Raw genomic sequence first — 22,723 nt, forward strand, 5'->3', positions numbered from 1 at the left:
GGAGATCAAATTTGCTTTTTTAAAATCGCACGCATCGCGTGCATATAAGACTAGTTGCTACCTAATAGAATATATATCCCTTAGATTGCTACGGTTATGCTGCCATTATGGCTGTAATCTAGGAGTGTCTTTTCACTAATATAATCACAATATTTAACTTACCTAATATACAAGATATGCAATGAATATAATTGATTTCATATATTTTATTACTACCATTTTTATTTCTATATGCTAACAACACTTATTTGTAACTGCATCCTCACCCACCTCCTCCATCGCACAACTGCACCCAGCTGCACAAAATTTCTCGAAAGTCAATTAAAACAACCTTACTCACAATTACACCCAAAAAAATTCAAATTAAATTAATGCCATATTAAGTGCCAACTAACAATTAACGGATTATGTAAAATAATAACCGCACAAAATCAAGAAACAACCAATATTAAAATAACATTAAAAAATAAAGCGTAGAAGGCTTACCATTTACTAAAAATAATCTTTATATTTTTTATTAGCTCAAATTGTATTTCAAATAAAAGATAAGTATTTACATTTGCCTAAGTGACGCAAATGGGTCATGGAAAAATATTCTCAATTTGGATATAAATTTTTTTCGTGCGTGTTACTGTATTATTGGATGAAAATCATAAATGTTACTTCTTTATCATAAACGGTAACTTTATTATATTGTTGGTTATTTCTTGCAAATCGATTCGACTCAGAAGTGCATGCGGTTAGCCGAACATGTTGCGGGCATTATAATTAAAACAAGTGAAACACTATTTTTTAGTTTTATTTATTTGGTATTACATTGTTAAACTATTTCGATGTTTGCTACATAGATAATGTATTACTTTTTCACTAGAAAAACTTTGCGAAATATTTTTTTCCATAACATTATTGTTTGATGTTATAAGATATATGTAGTATCGCAATTTTATTTTCTATTTATTTTGCGCGCATCGCGAGCATATAAGACTAGTGTGACTCTAAACTACCAATCACATCTTATAGTTATCGATTTATAGTGTTTGTTTTGTCCATTAAATCCAGTTCATAATTAAGCATACTGATTTTAGTATTGATGATGTTTTTTCAATTGCCATAAATTTTCAAGCACTTGTCTCTTACAGACAATTATTTACGTACATATTTTTATACCATGGGGTAGCGCACGGTCCAAAACAACTACACATATTTTGATAATCATTTATGTTATAATATATAAGAAAATATAAAGAACAGTTTGAGACACCCAAAATGAAAAACGTAAAGAACAAAAAGAGACCGATGGAGTAGTTAAAAAAAAAAAGAAAAAAAAAGCCGAGTAACGAAATCGCACAGTAGCGTCGCTTGTCCTCTGCATCTCCTTCCCCAGTTCCTCCTCCTCCCGCAATCACATCGTCCTCCTCTTAAACCCTAACAACAGAAGCAGCATCTTATAGCTGTAGTTGTATCTCTAGTCGGCGGCGCCTCTTCCAACTACCTGTCTTTCTCTGCTGCTGCTATTCTCGGTAACTATCTTCAAGTATTTTGTATCTAATTTTCTGTTGATTTTATTTGTATTTTATTGATTCTTAAATGTAATTTTCTAAATTTGTTGGATTTGTTGTTAGCTTTGTTTTCATATGCATCGATTTTTCTGTTAAAATGGGTTTCAAATTGTTAAATATATTCTCTTGGGTTTGATTTGGTGTTGTTTTATGTCTAATTAGTCTATACCCACCTCATAATCTTTCTTGAAATTCGTAAAAATGATTCAATTTTTCTGACAATCACCGTTAATCTCTGCTTGGGCCCAGGGTGGGTGCCCCTCCTGCCCTGCCTCAGGAACGGGCCTGTAAAGAATGGCGGCTACTACTACAACAGCAAGGCAAGTGAAATTGGAGAGAGAGTGTGAGTTGCGAATTGAGGTTGGTGAGAATTCGCCTCTTCGCCTTCGCTTGCTGAATGGCAATGCAGAAATATTTGGGACAGAAATTCCTCCCGAAATTTGGCTCAATTTTCCTCCCCGTCTCAAATTCGCGGTACAATTCAACTCTTTGCCATTTTTGAGGTGTCAAATCAAATTGAAATCCTCTGTTGTTAATGTGTGCATATTCGATCATTGTCGACTCTCGAACAGACTTACCTTAAAATATAAAATCTTATCACGAGTAGAAAACAAACAAATGGATATATGACATATTTCTTTGGGAGTTAGTTTCACCGTACGTATGTGCATAATAGTTGATAAATTGACAAAATGCTTAGTAGATGTGTAATGTGTTGTCCCCACTCATAGAGACCTAGGCTTGAAAGGAGGGGAAGAGGAAATTTCTCACCTATGGACATTTGGAGATTGTGGGAAATGGTTAATTTAATTTGTAGCAATGCGACAACTAAATCTAGATGGAGGTTGTAGATTTACCATAAGAATTTCCGAAAATTTCGTGATTAATACGTTGAGTGGTGTGGGACTACTTGTCTCTTTTAGGGCTTTCCATCCCCGTCTCTCTTGGGACTCTCCCTGACTATAGTCCAGAGAATGTTAAGTTTCATGAAATTCATCATTATGTAACTATGCACAGGAAACAGGATAGTTTGTAGGTTTTACGTTTTTGTATGTTCACATGGGGATTGGATTTGTTAGAAAATTTTGTGAAATTCCTCAATCTATTAATTGACCGCATTTCATTTACCAGATTTTTACCTGGCATGGAGCCACAATCGAAATGGATGGCGGGTCTGATACGTCTGATTATGTTGCAGATGAGGTATGCTTATCAGCTTATACACTTATGTTAACTGGTTGTGGAGTTCTCTTGAATGTTCATTTTTGTCTTGTAGTTGTGTTGAATCTGAAGAGTTGTTTCCCTTAAATTTCCTTTGGTGAAAGTTTGCATTTGTTTTTGTGTCCAGACGCCAATGGTTAGCTATATAAATGTTCATGCCATACTAGAAGCTCGGAGGAATAGAGCTAAAGCATCTTCTCCCGATGATGCTGAGTCTCAGGTTATTGTTTTTTTACTATAATTATTTATATTTTTGTATCAATGGGCATGGAGTTTTATAATGTCACCAGTCACCATCTCCAAAACAATTTCAATTTCAAAACATGTCTATGTAGGACTAGTAAAAAGTAGCCACCTGTATTGTTCAGCCCTCCATCTGTTCTTTGCAGTGTATAAAAAGCCGCAAGGCGCAATAAGGCGATAGGGGTCCGGGTGCCTAGACGCAAGGCGCAGGCATAAGGCGGCGCATTTTTTATGAAATAAACATATCCTCACTCATATGCGTACACATCTCACTAAAATAGACTATAAAAACACATAATTGTTCAACAGAAGATCTGCATTTCATTCATTTTACTATAAACAACATAAAGCATCGTCTTTTATCATGCATTAGGAAATAAAGATGCTACAAAGTAAACAAAGCTAGCTTCATTGATAATATCAAAAGGATATGACTTGATTTAATCATATTATTTCATCATCTTCGGCTATAAAAATAGCATCACCCTCCAAATCATCTCCATCCAGTGACTCATAGCCTTCATCGTCATATTCTTCTTCTTCCTCTTCTTGTCTTATGGTCCCTTTGTGTAGTAACCCCACTTGTATTGCCATCACCTCCTTCAAGCATACTTTCTCTTGATCGAAAGTTAAATCTTTCTTCATGTGCTCCAGAAGCACTAGCAACTTGTCCCCATGTAAGACCCTCTTCCTCCTCAATTACCAAATCATCTTCAGCATCTTCTGTTGTCCTCCCGGTCATTAGAGTCATCAATATCTTTCAAAGGTATTGGGTCAATTTATCACGCAACTTGTATCGTTCAAGCAATGACCAATTATATTTAACAAACGCCAAGGAGTTTAGTCGAGCTTGTGCGAGCCTATTCCTCTTCTTAGTGTGAACCTATGAGAATGATAAAAAAAATTCAGTATATAAGTAAGGATTATATAATCACAAAGCACTTAACTAGCTACAAGCCTACACCACTACTTACATGCTCAAATGTGCTCCATTTTCTCTCACATCCTCCTGATGCGCTACATGTAAGGCTTAAAATCTTTATGGCAAACTGTTGTAAAGTAGGTGTCGAAGTACCATAACACGCTCACCATTAAGCTGCAAATAAATAAATGAGGTTGTAGTATTTGTAGTTAATTAATTAATTATTAGGGATTAGCAGATTACCAAGAGAGGAAAATGTCATTACCTGGAGCCTTGCTTTTCCTGTGTCTAATAGCCATTGATCACCAAACAAACCATGTGCTTCCTTGTAAGATGTAAGCTCTTGCATAATTTTATCTTGCTTTTCAAGAACCAGGACCAACCTTAGAACACATTAATACAAACCACTTACCACTTCTTCACATTCTTCAATTTGAGGATTGTCATAAAAAACTCAGGGTTCAAGAAGTGTCCAACAGCATGTAAAGGGCGATGTAGTTGACACTCCCATGATCCCATCTTTTGTCGATCATCTCACATACTCGAGAGTACTTGGACTCATTACCATTGAATGATGTTGAAATAGATTCTTTAGAGGATCCATAGCCTCATATAAATATATAGAGGACCACTTAATTTTGATGCATACACAGTTCCATTCCAAACGGAAGGCATCAAAATAGTATCTACAACTCTTTTCCCTCCTGGTTCCTTACCCCACTTACTAGTTCTCCATTCTTGAGAGGTGAACATCTTTCTTAGGTTATCTTGCTGTTTGCGAATGGATGAAAGTGTGATAAAAGCAGTGGAGAATCTTGTCTTTGGAGGCCTTAGAAGATTTCTTTGCTTAGTAAATTCTCTCATCACATTCAACAAGCCCGGGAATGAAGCTGTGAACTTGAATTGCTCTCTTTAAGACTTTATAATGATGGGAATGCATTCACTATCTTCAAGTATAAGATAATGCAGTGAGGAGCACATGGAGTCCAATACAAATGCTTATACTTTGCCATCAATAGTGCACCAGCATCCACAAAATTGCTCCCATTGTCAGATATAACTTGCACAACATTACTTTCTCCTATTTGCTCCACAACTTTGCCTAACAACATAAATAGCTTATCTCCTGCCTTTGAATAGCTTGATGCATCAATGGACTCTATGAACATGCTTCCTTTTGAACAATTAACAAGGAAATTAATGATCGTCCTTCCACACCTGTCTGTCCAGCCATCAGACATTACTGAACAACCTGTGATTTCTCATTTTCTCATTAGTGCTTTCAACTTCTTGTTTCAAGAATGGATCTCTTACTTCATATACACTTGGTGGCCTCATTCCAGCTCTAGTTATGCAATCAATTGCAACTTTAAAGCTAGGATAATTGAGAGTATTGAAGGGTATTCCTGCATCATACATCCATTTAGCAAATTCATCACATGCCTTCTTCCTTTGTTCTTTCTTGTAGGATTCGTTAAGTGTTTTTTGCTTGCTCGTTGTTTGTGTGGGGGGCTTGAAGAAAGCATCCATTGGTTCAACTTGTTTAGCTCTTTTAGCATTGCTTGTTAGGGTAGAATTGGGTCAGTTCCCAAAAGCATCTCATCTTCATCTTCAACATCAGTCATATCATGCTCATGTGTCATATCTTGCTTATGTGTCATATCTATTGTCTCTCGAGCATTCTTCTTTTGGGCCATGAACTCAGTGTTCTCGTCTCTCACATGCTCATGACACTTTTTACACTCTGTTATGTTACGATATCCACTGGCTAGATGTTGTTTGAGCCTGTTAATCCCACCTTTGGCTACTTTCCCAGAATACTTGCATGTCACATCATTTTTGTTTTTCTGATCAGCTAAATACCCATGCTTCCAACCCAAATCAGTCTTTCTTGTAACATTGGCATCACTCTCCATGCTAGAAAATAAAGAACATTAGGCATTAATTTATCGGCCATCTTTTGTTTTACCAGATGCATAAGTGCATAACAAGTGCAGTTACAGAAAAAAGAATAATAAATGTGTTTACAGATGTGTTAGTAGCAGATGTGTTAATAAATGCTGAGATTATTAAACGCTATAGTTGAAAGATTGATTAATATATGTTGATAGGAAGATTATTTAATGATCTTATTAAAAAAATAAAATAATCAGTACATCCTTCTTTTTTTTTGGTAGAACGTGACAAGTGGAAGTTAAAAATAATCAGTTAATTTTTGTCCGTAAAAAAAAATCTTTATGAATCAAAAACATAAATCTAATGAGAGAGAAAGAGAGGTAGAAGATAAAGATAAGATTTGATGAGAGAGAAAAGAGAGAAAAGAGGTAAAAGATAAATATAAGATCTAATGTGAGAGAAAGAAAGGAAAGAAAGAGAGTGTACCTGGCAGCAAGGAGAGCTGATGATGATGATGCTGCTAGGGCCGACTGTTATATAATAATCTGTCTTCTTTTTTCTTTCTTTTTGGACTCTTGGCCCACCATCTGATGTTAAGGGAAGTATATTTTGTGGTCGCTGCATGATAAAGACTATCAAAAGTCCATCAAAAACAGAAAAAAACAGAAAAAGACATTTAAAAAAAAAAAATTGATTTAAGCGCTCAAAGCCTTAAGCGCCTTTTTCTCGCCTTATTCAAATCGCCTCGCCTATGACAACTTAGGCGAAACAGCTGTGCGCCTTTAGCCTTTTTATACATTAGTTCTTCACTTCTTTGTTAAGAATCTAAATAAAATTCTTCTATGTCCCTAAAAGGTGATTTCCTAGTACACTTTTGTGCCCTTCCCTTAATATAAAAAAGGCCAAATCATTTGGGATACTTAAATTGAGATGGAGGGAATACATATTAATTTTATTTTTTCTCATGCCACCTATCTTGGTAAACTTTTCCTTGAATAATGCATGTGAGAGTAAAAAAGTTTATTTGGGATTGCTAGAGTATGAAACAAGAAAACATAAGAGTTAGGAGTTATCTTCAACCCTTGGTTGAATATGGGAATAGTCTGTTTCTTATGGATAATTAAACGGAGTATACTTTAAGTGATTGCAATGATTCTCCTCTTAACATTTTTTATCTCTTGGTAATAGTTTGCTTATTATTTGGCAATATACATATTGTGATACTGGGAAGAACTTTTGTGTTTTATGTTTAAATAATAGGCTTATTTTTAGGGTGGTGGGTAAGGACAAAATACCAATATCTACATTTTGTTTTTGGAGCCTTGGAAGTTGAAATTTGTTTAAAGTTGTTGGTTGTAGGATATTTGTGGCCATGATTTATGCATATAAAAACACAAATACATCCTTAACAAACCATCACCAGTCTCACAAACAAAAGATAGTACTCCATCTGTTCCTTTTTATTTTTTACGTTTAGTATTATGCACGCGCTTTAACAACTAATTAATGTTGATAAAGATTCCAATTTAAACAATGCAAATTACATTTATTGATAAGTGTGAAAGATTTAGTGTCCCACTGCATCTGATTGATAGAATAATCACTTGCACGATTTTTGACCGATTATTAAGGGCATTATGCTACAATATAAAAGAAATATTCCAAATGTAAAAATTAAAATGGGACACCCAAAACGGAATACGTAAAGAAATCGAAAGGGACGGAGGGAGTAGAAATTTAGGCAGGAGCATATCCGAGGGTGTACAAGGGGTGTAGCTATACGGCTATACCCCGATTCCCCGGGATCTGAAAAAGAATTTGTAAAACGTTTTCATGGAGAGATATATAACAAAAGCCCAAGCATATCGATATAAGATGCCATTTTAGGCTTCATTTTTTATGCCTAGGCTACTGCCTGTCTCTCGATGTATTTAGGGTATTGAGTTCGAAGGAGCCTTCCTAGAAGGGTTGTTTCTTCTCAATAGTCCTTAGGTTGTAAAACGTTTTGAATTGATTCTGTACATTTCTCACTTGCTTACCAAAAAAAAGTGATACAATAGTTAATCCAAGTTTGAACATGCTAGGAATTGGTTAGTGTTAATTAGACTTAGGATTAGCTACTAAGAGTTTCTTTTGCCATACTACACTTTCATCATAATTCAAGTCAATTTATAGATCGTTTACACTTCCCTTAAAATTTCACAAAGAAAAACAAATCATTTCCACCACCAAAGCTAAGCAAAAGAGTTATTGAAACTATTGTTTCTTAAAAGTGGTGGTAATATTACAACCGTTACTTGCTAAAAGTGTTGATGTCAAACACTTGGACATCACCATCTTATGAAAATTTTGCATTATTTGGACCAAATGAAGTATGTAAGTGTTATATCCATGTCAAACGCGGGTGCTCGATGTAAAATGAAGAGTAGGAGTAGCATAGTAGTACACAAAGGGATATTTCAGAGAGATTTGTGATCGGAATGACATATCGGCACAAAATAGTTGTAAAAAGACTTGATCATACTCAATTTGAGAAAGGTAAGCAAAGCCGATTGTTGCAACTTTTGATATAGTAAATCAATCCGAAAATTCTACTTTAAGTAGACACCCTATAAGGTGTGGTCAAGAGAATGCAAACTATGAGAGACTTATATTCCTTTAATGCCTTATGATATCCAAAAGGCAATCATCGTAAAAGTTCTTACGATATCCAAAACGGGTCAAGGGCTATTGCCTTAGGTGTATAGGGGATTTTAAGTTTGTGTGACGTGTGACCTTTGACGAAAGATCCATTGTGCTTGGTAGCTTTGTTAAAAGTTTAGGTGCCGATTTATATAATCTTTAAACCAATGTTCATATGGAATATCAGGAGTTTAATTATTACGTAGTATAACAACAATAAAGCAATTTTTTTTGGCAACCACTAGGCGAAAGTGGAATTATACTAAGTCTTGGGTTGGACAAGCTACCGAGACACAATAATTTTCTGGTTAACTTAAAACTATCAAAGATAAGGATAAAGAGTGTAATTTAGAAGAAGAGTTGGATTTTTTTTAATAAGAACATAACATTTCTTAACAAGAACAAAACATGGGAGGTTGTCATTGGCTGTAAAGAGGAAAGAGGATCCTGCCGTGCAAGTTATAAGGCTAGGCTATTGGTTAAAGGGGTTTGCATCCTTGTCCACACCTTTCTCCTTTCTTCTGTGTGAAGCTACTTGTCCAAGTGCTATTAAGTCTTGTTGCAAATGGTACTCACAAGCTCGAGCAACAGATTTTGTTGCACAAGATGTGATGACGTTCGGGTTCTTGGGTGAAACAAAATATGCAAAGGAAAATTGACTACTTGCAAAAGCCGCAAGTTTGTTTTTAGAAGAGAGAGAGGAAAACTTGTGTGATAAAAAAACCGATATGCTTCCATCTTTGCTGAAGTTTTAGCTTTATCATATCATTTGTCCCGATGATGATTGTAGTGATGATTTTGTTGTGATGTCTTGATGTTTATATACCTATAAGCAACACTATGACTATTATTTGTTAACTAATGAGTCCCGCTAGTATTTATTCACCTCCCATAATGGAATTTGGTTTTGGTAAATCTTTATAAGTTGCGTACCAAATGAATCTACTCTCTATCTTGGACATACTTTGCTTATTACTTTAAAGAGAGGCGCAATGAGGAGCAAAAAGATGTTGGAAGATCCCTATCACCTCTAAGCCTTTTTTATACATTGGGTGGGAATTTTTTCCGTAGATATTAGGGAGATAAGGATTAATAAGAATTAGGGCGTGTAGGCCTATATCGCATAGGATATATCGAGAGAGAATGAGATTTAGTGGAGAGGTCCACATCATATGGCCACGTGGGTTAAGTGGGGTTATGTTTCCATTTTAAGTAATAGGAAGAATTGTGGACGAAGGGATTATATGATTGGAGATAGTGGTTTATTTTTAATTGAGAAGAGGGAAAAAGTATATGTGATTAGAGATATTTGTTAATTTAGAAGTATTTTGGATGGAGAAAATGTAAAAGTTAGTTGAGTTGTGGTCCCAACCCGAAAGAAATGGGTAAAGTATTTCGACACCTCCTAAAATGGGAAAATGAGCAGAGTGCCACAGTATTGTGAGACATAGGAAATATTTTTTTAATCGCAAAATATAAGTATCATAATGCTATTTTTATTTAGTTGTTATTTTGCTGACATTTCCAGGATTGTTGCTTATGTGCGTATGAGAATTTGGAGTGAGTGGGTGGGTAAAGTATTTTGAGAGCTCAATATTTCAGGTTTTGCACCAACTTATGATAACATTGATGCGCGTTGAAGTTTTGTGTTCTGCTGGTCATTGAGGCTTCAAAGGCACGAAAATATGGTGGAGAGGCGTGTTTGTTTGCTCGAAAAATTTGAATGATGCTTTTATATGTTATGGCTACTGGACAACTAAGCGTATCTGTGGTCTAGAAAACTTGAAGAGCTAATGCTGTATCCTTAGTCTTGTTTGGACTTGAAAGAAAATCCTTTAGAAATTACTTTAGAAGAGACAGCTCAAGTAATGTTGCTTTGAAAGCTGGTAGTAATCTAAGTGGCAAGTAATTATTTGGTTGGTTATGGCCTTGGTATTTGAATGAAGCTAAAATGCAGTATTCAGTTGGTTTGTAAACTATTGATTTTCCTGTTTAATTAAAACAACCTTCTGCTAGTTTTCCACCTCTGGTGAAGTGTTTGTTTCTTTTGTCTAATGAAAGATCCTTATTTCTCAATTCCTTTCAAGTTTGTTTTTCCAAATTTAGGATTCTTTCTAAACAAAACTTTGACTGGAGCCTGGAAAAGGAGAATGGATTTAGCAATCCTTATTTTTCAAAGTGAATGTTAGCCTGAATGGAACATGGAATAGATTTCATTATATAGCTTATGACATTGTTAAAGAACAGAAATATGAGAATATATAAACGGGGAAAGATTCGAGGTAATTGCTAAACGGTTGTGCCTGGTATTAGCAATATCATCATTAAGAATATGTACAACCCCAGACCTTCAAGTGGCTGGACACTCCCAAGAGTCCCAACTACTTCCTCTGTTTCTATATAGTTGCAACTACACTATTTCACACACTAAGAAAAAAAAAATCAAACTTCTTTGTTATGAGGGCATAAATGGGAAGTTCCATTATTTTATTTGGTGGGTGAGAGGTTAGGAGTTAATAAATAGAAAAAATTGAGGCTATAAATGTCATTGCATACAAAATTGTTGCAAGTATTGTGATGTTTCTGTTTTGGTGAAGTGTTGCAAATAAAAAGAAACGGAGGAAGTACAAGCTAAGCAAAGTAAACTAAACTTTCACAATAGTTTTCATGTTTTCCCTCCGTGTAACCTCTACTAGTAGAGGATCTGATATTCTTTTTCCCTCTTTTCCCCTCTAACTGTGCGTCCTCTTCAAGCATAATTCTAAACTAATTATGCACTACCAGAGTACCAATAGTACCCTACTCTTAGTTTTAAAAAGCGCGAAGCGCACCGAAGCGCACAAGGGCCCTAGAGCTAAAGCGCAAAGCGCAAAGCGAAAGCGCGGGCTTTTCGTAGGTGAAGCGCACCTTAAGTGCCAAAAACCTTTAAAATCCTTTCTAAAACATATTTTGTACTTAAAACAATATGTTTCTTATATTATAAATGCATAAATTAACAAAAGGAAGCATAATTCATTACTAGACATCAAACCGGCATACGTCTAAGAGTCTAAAGTACTAACCAAAGACTTAGAGTAAGTCACAAGCTCACAAAAGTCACAACCAACATAAGCAAGTAAGTAGAAAGACACTTGGTCACATTTCTAAAACCTCCTACCAAATGTTGCTTCATTCGTAGAGCCCCTCCTTTTGTTACTTTACCACTAAAGCTACAATGCCAATTGGTCTTATTAGTAGGTTCCGGTTTACCATACTTTCTTGCCGGATCCACGGTGTCTAAAGAAGGAGTGCTTGAACCCACCTCATTGGTAGCCATCCTAATATTAAAAGGCATGAATTAAAACCAATTGAAAAGAAACCACATAGCAGAAAACGTTGCTACTGCCTACTGCCATTACTTAAAAAAAAAAACAGAATAAACATGAATTAAAAATGAATTAAAAAAACAGAATTAAAATGAATTAAAAAAACAGAATAAAAAATTGAATTAATAAAACAGGATAAAAAATGGAATTAATAAAAAAACAGAATAAAATAACTTGAGTAAAAAAAGTTAAAAAAAACGAATAAAAACCTAAATAAAAAATACAAAACCAGAAACCCCACAACCCCATTACCCCACAAATACATAAGTACGTAACCCGATAAAAGAACAGAGAAAATCCAAAAAAAAAAATGGAGAAACAAAGAACAGAGAAGATTTTGAAAAAAATTATGGAGAAGAAAAGAACAGAGAAGCGAAGAACAGAGAAGATTTCGAAAAAAAATAGAAAAGAAAATGGGGAAGAACAGAGAAGTAGTCGAAAAAATAAAAAATTGAAAGAGAAAATCGAAAAGAGGAAAAAAAAAAGAGAAATTGAAAGAGAAATTGAACATACATGGAAATTCGAAAACTTCCGGCGAGATGGTGGCTGGTGGCTGGAGCAAATCCGGCAGCAACAAGTAAGTGAATTGCTCCAATATTGCAGCTAGGGTTTGGAGAAAAACCCCCAAATATTGAACTGATTTTCTCTCTCTTAGTTTCTGCCCGTTATTCACAGAATCACAGCAAACACCCATTTTAAAATGGGTCACGTGAGAATCACGTGATCATTTATTGAAGTCAGACTTTTCTTTTTCCTTTACCTGTGCAACAGACACAAGAATCGTTCGCTTCTGCAAAAGCGCGCTTCACGCTAAAGCGCAGAAGGCGCGCGCCCCTTGTAGGTCGCCACGCTTAGCTTACCTGGCGCAATCTCAGCCGCGCTTATGCTCGCCCTGCGCTTTAGCGCGCTTTTTAAAACTAAGACCCTACTTTATACCCAATGCATAATAGACATCTTTTAGCCTATGCAGCTGCCCCGGTTATGTCACAACTCAAATCACGTTCTAAATTCCAACTCTCCAGTAATAGATTTATAAGCCTAGTTGAACCTAAATGTTTCAAGTGCCTTGAAGAAATTTTAATTTCGAATTGCCTCTCAGGTCTCAGCTGCATGTTCGATTTAAGTATGTTTTTGCCATCGAAAATTATAGGGAAGTCAGTTATTTCTGATGTTGTTTATTTTGGGTTCATAGTCCTCCCCGTATAGCATGGATGACATATTGTTACAAGTGTGTGCTCCTTTCCTGTCCTTTTGTGCAATCTTTGATTTACCTTGGTGGGAGTTAGAGGAGATAAAGGAGTGGTAAAAACTAAAAAGGGGAAAGGGACAAGAGACTTTTGGGTGGAATATAAGGAATCACCATGTCGTATCTGGTTTGAGGGACAAAGAGGGAGTTACAGCCATGCCCTGAGATAGTGATTTGTTTGATGATGTTAGGAGTAAATTGGGGAAGGTGGTACTCTGACATCCGAGGACCACTTTTGTTGGTTTAAGGGGTGGGAGTGCTACTTTCTGTCCGTTTTGGGGGTTGGGATGAAATTGAGAGGATAAGAACCTGCTCCCCTTCTCTAATGTAGTATGTGGAATCTTACAAGACATCTGTTGTGCTGGCTGAACAAAACATTTGTCTTTTAGGTGAGAGAGAGAGAGGTGATGAGCAAGCCGTTTGATTTGGGTTGTTTAGTTGATGGGTGATTCAGTTTGGTTTGAATTAGGTCAAAATCTTCCCAGGTCATATTAGAGCTATTGTAAATTTATGATGGAATATAAAAAATTTAGTCATTAATTTTCTGGTTGTCTCAGTTCCGGTTGGGTCAATTTTTGTCCGGGTTAACATCAGGTGCCCACTTTCAGATTAGGTTCAGCTTTTCTAGCTGTAGTAGGAACTGTTACATCTTTCATATTGTTCTATGTCTCCTTAGTTCTTTCCTACTCAAACAGAAATAAAAAAAAAACAATGACTTTCGTGTACAGGTTCTGTATCCTTGCCTGGTTTTCTTATTTCCTTTAACTGATGATGTTTGTTCAGGGTCCCAGGGTTATTGTGGTGGGTCCCACTGATTGTGGAAAGAGTGCTTTGTCAAGGATGCTTCTTAGTTGGGCAGCCAAACAGGGTTGGAAGCCTACTTTTGTGGACTTGGATATAGGCCAGGGAAGTATAACAGTACCTGGGTCCATTGCAGCTACTCCAATTGAGATGCCCATTGATCCAGTTGAAGGAATTCCTCTTGAAATGCCTTTGGTTTACTTCTATGGACACACAACTCCTACGTAATAGTGTTTGGGCTTCTAGTATTGAATGTTTTGTGACTTCGTCCAATATTTTAACGACTTTTCAGTAATGTTGTATTTTCCATAACCTCTGTTTTGACTGGTTTTGCAGTGCTAATGTAGATTTGTATAAATTAGCTGTGAAAGAACTTGCCCAAACACTTGAAAAACAATTTTCTGGTAATAGTGAATCACGAGCTGCTGGCATGGTGATCAATACAATGGGTTGGATAGAAGGAGTAGGCTATGAGGTGTGATTTCTAATACATCTGGAATCGTTAATTCTTGTTGACAACCCATTCACTGCTACTTGAGTTTTTGTATGTTTCTCTAAATGCCCCCAGAATCCTTTTTCCTTGCAGCTGCTTCTCCAGGCTATTGATATGTTTAATGCAGATGTTGTATTGGTTTTGGGCCAGGTACGAGTTAATGTAACTCATGTGTTTACAACAATTCATTTGTACTTCCCGTTGTAATACACTACCAGGGATGGGATTCCCTTTTGTGTAAATTCTGTTTTATTTTTGAAATTGCATTTCACTGCTTTAATAGTTTTACTGAACTGATCTTGCAGCTCTGTATTTGTATAATGAGATGTAGTTTTAATGATCCAGTACAGTATTATTAAAGTACTTGGTTTGCTGTTTACATTCACATGACTAGTGCATAACACAAGATATTTACTTGGTTATGTAACTGTGCAGGAAAAGCTTTGTAGTATGCTTAAAGATGTGCTGAAGAGCAAGACCAAGGTTGATGTAGTTAAACTACAAAAGTCCGGTGGTGTTGTCTCCCGAACACAAAAATACCGTCAGAAATCTAGGGGCTACAGGATAAGGGTAAATACTGAGAAATATATTCTTCTTTTTCTACATCTTTTTTCGCGCGACAAAATGAATTTTTGTTGACTATTTCATTTGTGAATTGTGGTGTTTTTGCAGTAATATCTTCTGCATTATAATACCTCCGTTTCAAAATAATTGCACCATTTTGATTCACATAGTCATATTTGCCAATGCACAATTAATATCTCTAGTTCTTTAATTAGTAAAATTTTATAAACGTGAAATTTCTTTTTAGATATTTATAAAAACATGTGGTCAAAGTAGTAGATGAATATTGTAAAAATTCAATTATTTTGAAATAGAGGTAGTATATTTAGAATATGCTTCATCATTGTGCTTGGTAAAAGTAATGAGGACTATTGTTCTGGTACAAGTTTTTTTTTCTACTTTACGCATCATGCATATACCAACAAACTACTTCAACTAATTGTCTGCTAAAATAATAAGTTTGTGCTTAACCTAAGTAGGTTTATTCAACTGCTGTTTCTATCTTCAGTCATGCAGCCTCAGCCCCGAAATAATTTTTCACTATATAGTGTTGCCCATTCTAAATTAGTTCTGTGCAGTCTTTCCATGACAAGTCATTTTTGCAACTTTCTTTTCTTTCTGTTTTCTTTAATTTATTCTGAAATATAAATAACATATAGAAGTGAGATTGATTTGCAATTATCAGGGAAATTTATATTTGGTAGATTTCTTCAGCACTTGTTTTAGAGCTGAACATTGGAACTTCTAAATTATCCTTGAAAAGATCAAAAATAGGGAATCATATTTCCAGTATGCAGTCTGCTAAGTTGAAATAGCGAATACATTCAGCTTTTCTTCCAAATTACCTAGTCGTGTTAAACTTACTGATGCTGATACTTAACTCAGGAATATTTCTATGGCCTGGCAAATGATCTCTCACCTCATTCCAACATTGCTAATTTCAATGACTTGTCTGTTTACCGAATTGGTGGTGGACCTCAAGCACCACGTTCAGCTCTGCCGATTGGTGCAGAGCCTGCTGCAGACCCTACTAGGGTAGTTCCTGTTAACATCAGCCAGGACTTGCTTCATGGCGTGCTTGCTGTTTCATTTGCCAAGGACCCGGAAGACATTATTTCTAGGTAATTTTGAGGAACGCAGATGCATTAAAAAAAAAAAAAAATCTTGCATTCTGTTTAATTGATTTTTGAACTACTGAAGTATTGATTTTTGAATTACTGCAGGATTGATTTTTGAATTACTGAAGGATGTTTGATGTTTCTTTAATCATCAGCTTCCTTTCTATATGGTTTTAATTTAAATCTATGTTGTATACTAATAAAATACTTTTTCTTATCATGTCTGCAGTAATGTTGCTGGGTTTATTTATGTTACTGATGTTGATGTCCAAAGGTTGGTTCTTTCGATGAGTATTCTTTTACGTTAAAAATACTGTACCTGATCTTATGTATATGTTAATTTCAATTTTTGCAGGAGAAAATTAACTTACCTTGCACCATCAGCAGGAGAATTGCCAAGCAAAATTTTGATATTGGGGACTTTGGCTTGGGTAGAGACTTGAATTCAATTTTTGAGGTGCGTCCTTAATTTCACAACTCACAAGTAACTGAGTAAGGTTGGAACTGCTGACTGCTATGGGTGAAAATGTATGCCATATTCCCTCCAACCAGCTTAGATATCATCATCTTAAGATAGGAAATACGAAGTACGGAAACATGAGTAGATGTAAAGAAACGGAGAGAATCTTAATGCCGTTCTACTTCACCGGTGATATATTATCGGTGTTTTGTTTATGTAGTTGAGTACTTGAGTTTTCTATGCTGGAGGCCTTTGTTGGGCTGTGCAGAGTAGTTCCAAAATATAGTTGATATAAGTATTTTTGTAATTGTGTTTTGACCAAACTAATTGCAATAGACTTTAAAGTTTGAAGTGTCATATTTGGTTGTACTTTGGACCTAGCACAAAATCTCACTAGCAGCAAGCACACCCCTGCGCTGCATATATTTCTCCACCTTCTATCGCTACTCCAACCATCATCTCCTTTCAACCAACAGCCGTTGCACACACCACTTGTTCCCTTCACCATAGCCACTTGGCCTGCTCTCCTCCATCAACAGCAGTCATGATGCTTTCCACCGAACTTCATCTTACCAATTGCTGCACCATCAACATCCAAAGTATCTTCTACAGCAACCTCTCCATTGCAGCCCCTGCCTCCTCGCCAAACACAACAACCAGCCACCCCTCCACCACATAGCACTGCACAAGGCAATCTCCAGCTCCACCAACGCAACAACATCAACACACAACACCGTGAAACACCTTGTATTGATCATAAGGTTTATTCAATTACTTTCGGAACTCACACACTTACTTGCGTTTGAGCTCAATTGAGCTTCATATCTACTCAATGGCATAGCTGTGTTTGGTTCAAATCAAAACATTTCCAACTGAACTTCTATTATTGAATTGAATTTCAAACCAACATAATATGAAAATAGTTTTCAACCCGTTGGAGACTATGTTCGACTACCGTAATATTAATAGATCTTAGTTGTTGATGTGATAAACTAAATCTAAGCCATCCAAATTAAATGGATACGTTTGTCTCTTGCTAATAGGGTAAAAAAATGGGTGAAGTGTTTATTTTCATTTAACCTCTGTTAAATGATGTTATATAACTTTTTAAGTACCTAAACAAATTTGAATATAACAAAACTTCATTAATCATTTACAAACAACGTTTATCATTCATCCCAACCTACATCTTCAACCTTCAGTTTTCAACCACCAGGTACATATGGAAATAGTGAAATTTACTGTCTAATCATTAAAATTAAAATTAAAATTATTTGGTTACATTTTAAAACAACATCATTTAACATAGCTGAAGACTCCACACCGGGGAAATCTTCCTCAACTAGGCTATAGGCACACTTCTGGTTTTATGAGCTGACATTTTTTCCGATGTTTATCAGAGTTTGAGATGAATAATTTCCATTGAGGAATAAGGTCATATTGTCAAATGTTAAAAAACAAAAACTCTTCCTAGTTCCTACACTAAATTCAGAACATTGTCATCTCATAAATAGTACTCTATCCGGTTTTTGACTATCAGAACAATCGTACGAGCAACCTGCAAGCTACTGATCAAATTACAGGTTAAGATTTGCAAATATCAAGGAAGTTTTCCATCCAAGTAATAAGGAAACATCCACGAACAAAAAGGAGCCACCAAAACAACATAATCAACTTGATCTACTTCTTTTTAGGCCTTGTGTTTTTGACAAAACACACCATCTTCCCATCAAGCCTTCCCTTAGAAAAGAAATTAGCTAGTCTCGTATCATCTTCATCTCCTTTTTTGTTCTCAAGCAATACTTTCTCAAGGGAGTGCCGCCAACAAATGATGAGGGGAGACTTCCAGCAACCACATTTTTTCTGCCCTTTCAATGGTTTCTCATACATGAACTGAAAAACCAAAACCAAATTACACTCTCTTAATCTTTCAGGTAATCCCCTTACTTCTCAAGGATAAACATGTTCTAATCATGATAAAAGCGGAAAATAAATGTACAAAATGCATCCCAGGAAGTCAGGAACTAAGCAGTAGCCACTCACATAATTAAGATTCTACGAGGTTTTACATGAGCACATGACATTGTTCAACTCTGCTCCTACATGAACATGAAGAAGATGATAGCACAATGAGGTTTCTTTTCCCTAACTCCTCGAGTTTCCCGTATTTTCCAAAACCAACCACCCCTAAAAAAAAGTTACTATAAGATTGGGAGTCTGGGAACTGAGCCAATTCACATCAGAAATTGCAAATATGAATGCCATCAAATCTTTAGTGCACTTAGAGAACAATTTAAGCCAAAGAGTCAAACAGAAGGAATATTGCAACGGCTAAATTTTTTTTTATCTGTGAGTTCAGGCTTTCAGTGTTTGCTCCAGCCAACAAGATCTGAAAACAACAATCAATATAAAACAAAATTCATAAACAATGGCAATACGTTTTAAAATAAAGTCTAGTGAATACTACCTACGTCTTACCCCTCCACTTTCTCCTCCACCCACCAAAACCCTGTGCTAGATAGCTAGCTACTGGGGATCCTCGTTAGAGTTGTTGGGACAGTTGTATGGTACCATATACGGAGTAATTGTGTTTTGATCGAGAAAAACACATGCATCCAATATAAGAGGACGTCTTGGGCGAGACCGTCTCACACTAACTTATTTACAGAAACTAAAAGTCATCTACCTAGAATATAACAAGTCATCCAGGAAGTAGAAAAAGCCACACAGGTGCTCAAAATAAGTTGTGAGACTTCTCATATGAGACTTGCCCCTCCGTAGATGTGCTAACTATGTTGTATTGTATGTCCTAGTAACTAACATTTAAATACATAGTATAACTTTCCCATGGATTAACCCAAGGCCAGATCTAGATGCATTTTTTGACAACCTCGACGTCTGGAACCAAGAACAGAATCCATAAAATTGCAAGACCGCAGCTTAACATAACACCCAACAAAAACCCCAATTATGTCACCACTCCAAAGTCTATCCTCGCCGGAAAAAGTTAACCAGAAAAAATCATGCAAGAATTTTACACCCAGTGATGTTAATACAAATTAAATAAACTTCCCTAAGGTAAATTACTCCGGACAAGTATAAATATATTACTCTGAAGCTCTAAGCAATTATGAAACTCCAACCAAAGACAACTTGCAGGGCATGTCACACATGTGTTACCATTTTTGTGAAAAAGATAAAAGAAATCGAGATTTTTCACTCATACCTCTTCGTATCTTCTCAGTTCATTCTTGATTTAAGTTGCGATACATATGATGACAGATTGACAGTTCTAGGTTGGGTTAAACTTTACAAAGCTCGAGTAAATGAAAGTATGTAAGGTCATCTAGTATAAAAATATACATAAGTACCTCAATATATGTCTTGTTTTTGGAAAATACACACAGCAACAAGCCGACAAACTTCTAATGCAGCAATGAATGTAAGAAACCACGTAATGTCTGTTTCTTTTGTCTTCTTTACAATTGGCTCTGCTATAATTTTTTCTTTAAAGATGAGCTATATTTACCTAGAAATTACTCACTTTTGGTGACAGCAATCAGCATTGACATGATATGTTGATATGAGACGCAAATTACCAGGAACCAAATGGAAACCAAGGAAAACATGAATTTCACAAGATAGACGTACCTTGAGTGATTTGCAAACTGGTATAAAGCCATTATATATAGATAAAGATTCTGGACAAGGTGCAAGCCACAGAAGAGCGTCGATAAATTTGATAGGAGTGTGCTTCATAAATGATGCGCGAAGCTCCACCATCAAATGCTTGACGCCACGGAGGGGAGGCCGGGACTTTGTCCTCACTTTTTCTGGCACTATAAGATCCTTTATTGAACCATGACAAACACGTACACCACCATGGCACCATAAAATAAAAATCATTAGTCGGTCTAATCTACATGAATGCAACATGATGGAAGGAAAATTGTCTACTCGGTCATGCAAAAAGAAAAATGAAGAGCTAGAGAGAAAGAACCATTCTTTGGTTACCTCTTCTGAACCAACACAAATTGTCAAGCGTTCAGAGTGGCATAGCTTTGAAAGAAACTTAACTAATCCAACATACCACTTGTCACCCTTCATGTCGGGCTTAAGGTAAATGCTAGCCTCTGTCAACTTGAGAGCAGGACACTTGGATTTAAAAGATATAGGATCATCATCTGCATAATGAAATATTTTTAAGTTGGGTGAATGTATTGCAGCCGTTAACAGATATCTGCAGCGTTCAAACTCCAACTCGACCAGGTGTGGGCTTGAAATACAAACATCTCGTAAATTATCGCATTCATATAAGAACAGTTGTTCAAGGACTGGAAGACCTTCAAGAAGCATATTCAAATCAAAATCATCAAACAGAACGCCAACTAATTTCAGACGTTTCATACTTTTACATGTTGCAACCTCAATTTCACAGGGATGAGAGAAACTATCCAACCATTCACCTTCATGCATATAAGTGAACTCCAAAAGATTGGGTGCATCAATCTCAACCGCTTCATAGTGTTCAGCATTATGCTCAACATCAACCTTCACAAGTTTAGTTAGACCAGAGACCTCAAGTCTTGTTAACCCATAGCAATATTTGAAGGTGAAAACCTCCAGATTAGGAAAAGTAGCTGCTAAGCTATCCATAGCTCCCTCATCTAAGTAAACATATTGAAGGCTCAGATTCTGCAAGGAAGGCAATTTGGTATTCACCAAAGAAGCCGAACTCAACTCACATCCTTTCAGTTTCAGTTTCGTGATCGAATTGACACCAAGTACACTCTTAGGCAAACTGTATCGAATATCATGATTCCCACCAATCTCTAAATTCAATTCTTTGACATCGCAACTAACAACACAGTCAAGCCAATGATCGAATCGAGATTTCAACTCCACCCCATAATGAGGCAGATAGAGACTAAGCTTTTCCAACTTTGAAATCAATCCAAGAGTTCGATCAAGAAATTCATATAACTCTTCGCTTTTCTTAACAATAGAATCCCTCCTCTCTCTAGCAGCATCATCATCATTAATACTAATAGGAAAATATCCCACTGGTAAAAATCCCCTAAGTTCAAATCGACCAAAATCCAAATTAGGGAGCTCAATCCATAATGCCCGCCAACTGCTCGATAGAATGCTAGCTCGAACTGCATCCCTAGTTGGTAAAAAAGAAAGTATATGTTTTCTAATTGCTTCTGGTAAATCAGATATTCTATCTAAATTTGTATCAGAACGAGTCTTCTTCTCCATGTTCATGATAATCTAGCACAGAATAATAAACTTGGTATAAAGCCCCTCCAAAAAAAATATACTCCGTATAAAGAATACAATAAGCAAAATGGGAAAACGGGAAAGTGGAATTAATAAATAAAATTCAAAATTTTGATTCGAGTATAGAGCAATATAGAAATGGAAAAATGGAATTAATTGCAGTAAAGAACATACTTATATTAGGGTTTAAAGTTTAAAGTACCTGAGAAATTGATGTAGTTGGAAGCAAAACCCTAGGGAGCCTGAAGATCCTTGCAGCCAAATGGGGAGGGCTTGGGAGTTGGGATTTAAGAAGTTACGGAGTATATGAATAATAACGTAGTTCCAAATCCTTATCATTTTAATCAATTTGGGTTTAGATATCAATACCTAATCTATAACGAGTACTTCCTCCGTTCTTTTTTATAATTTTCTCTTTTAAGCATTAACACTTTTTATAAAAAATTAATTACGTAATTTCCTCTTTCATGCATTAGCACTTTTCATTTTTATTTTGTTATTTTTGTGATTGATTCTACAAATTTTGGGGCATTCTATAATTAGTTCTTCCGAATTTTGGTAAATTTATGTAATTATTATTGGACTATAGTTTTAGTATTCTTTTGATTTTCCCGTGCTATCTCCTTATTTTGTGAGATTTTACCGTCAATTTATATTTTATTGGGATATATTTTTGACTTTTTTTTCCCCTTCTTTCTCTGATGATCAGCAATTGCAATTGGAATTGGAATTTTTTTGGTGTGAAATTACATGATAGAAATAACAATCTTTTACAGTAGAATTTTGGGAATTATAATAATTTTGTATATGATTTGATTTTCTTTTTAATAGTTTGATTGTCAGAAATGTAAGATTATAGGTGGCTTTCCC

At 35.8% G+C, this 22,723-nt stretch overlaps 2 protein-coding genes across 7 annotated transcripts; one reads left to right on the forward strand and one right to left on the reverse strand.

Annotated features, from left to right (window-relative positions):
• The first annotated feature begins 1,319 nt into the window (after nt 1-1,319).
• LOC110781838 (protein CLP1 homolog) lies at nt 1,320-16,927 on the forward strand. Of its 4 annotated transcripts, none has more exons than XM_056843126.1 (11): nt 1,320-1,520; nt 1,809-2,033; nt 2,691-2,762; nt 2,908-3,000; nt 13,918-14,159; nt 14,272-14,410; nt 14,504-14,578; nt 14,864-14,998; nt 15,878-16,113; nt 16,340-16,384; nt 16,466-16,927. In XM_056843126.1, exons 2-11 carry the CDS (start codon nt 1,854-1,856, stop codon nt 16,551-16,553), a joined length of 1,305 nt encoding a protein of 434 aa, XP_056699104.1. In that variant the 5' UTR covers nt 1,320-1,520; nt 1,809-1,853; the 3' UTR covers nt 16,554-16,927. The 4 variants fall into 4 exon arrangements, with proteins under 4 accessions (XP_056699104.1, XP_056699106.1, XP_021841576.2 ...); XM_021985884.2 differs by having other exon boundaries at nt 1,321-1,520; nt 14,522-14,578; XM_056843128.1 differs by lacking the exon at nt 1,809-2,033.
• A 1,052-nt stretch (nt 16,928-17,979) lies between these two features.
• Nucleotides 17,980-22,284, reverse strand: LOC110781837 (putative F-box protein At1g49610). 3 transcript variants are annotated; one of them, XM_056843125.1, is made up of 5 exons: nt 22,056-22,269; nt 21,037-21,844; nt 20,585-20,913; nt 20,222-20,419; nt 17,980-18,463 (listed from the first exon to the last, which is right to left on the reverse strand). In XM_056843125.1, exons 2-5 carry the CDS (start codon nt 21,836-21,838, stop codon nt 18,251-18,253), a joined length of 1,542 nt encoding a protein of 513 aa, XP_056699103.1. In that variant the 5' UTR covers nt 21,839-21,844; nt 22,056-22,269; the 3' UTR covers nt 17,980-18,250. The 3 variants fall into 3 exon arrangements, 2 of the variants coding, with proteins under 2 accessions (XP_056699103.1, XP_021841574.1); XR_008932535.1 differs by adding an exon at nt 18,614-18,757 and having other exon boundaries at nt 18,327-18,463; nt 20,585-21,844; nt 22,056-22,284; XM_021985882.2 differs by having other exon boundaries at nt 20,585-21,844; nt 22,056-22,265.
• Between the last annotated feature and the right edge of the window lie 439 nt (nt 22,285-22,723).

The sequence above is a fragment of the Spinacia oleracea genome, chromosome 4 (assembly GCF_020520425.1).
Source record: "Spinacia oleracea cultivar Varoflay chromosome 4, BTI_SOV_V1, whole genome shotgun sequence".
In the NCBI taxonomy this organism is placed as follows: Eukaryota; Viridiplantae; Streptophyta; class Magnoliopsida; order Caryophyllales; family Amaranthaceae; genus Spinacia; species Spinacia oleracea.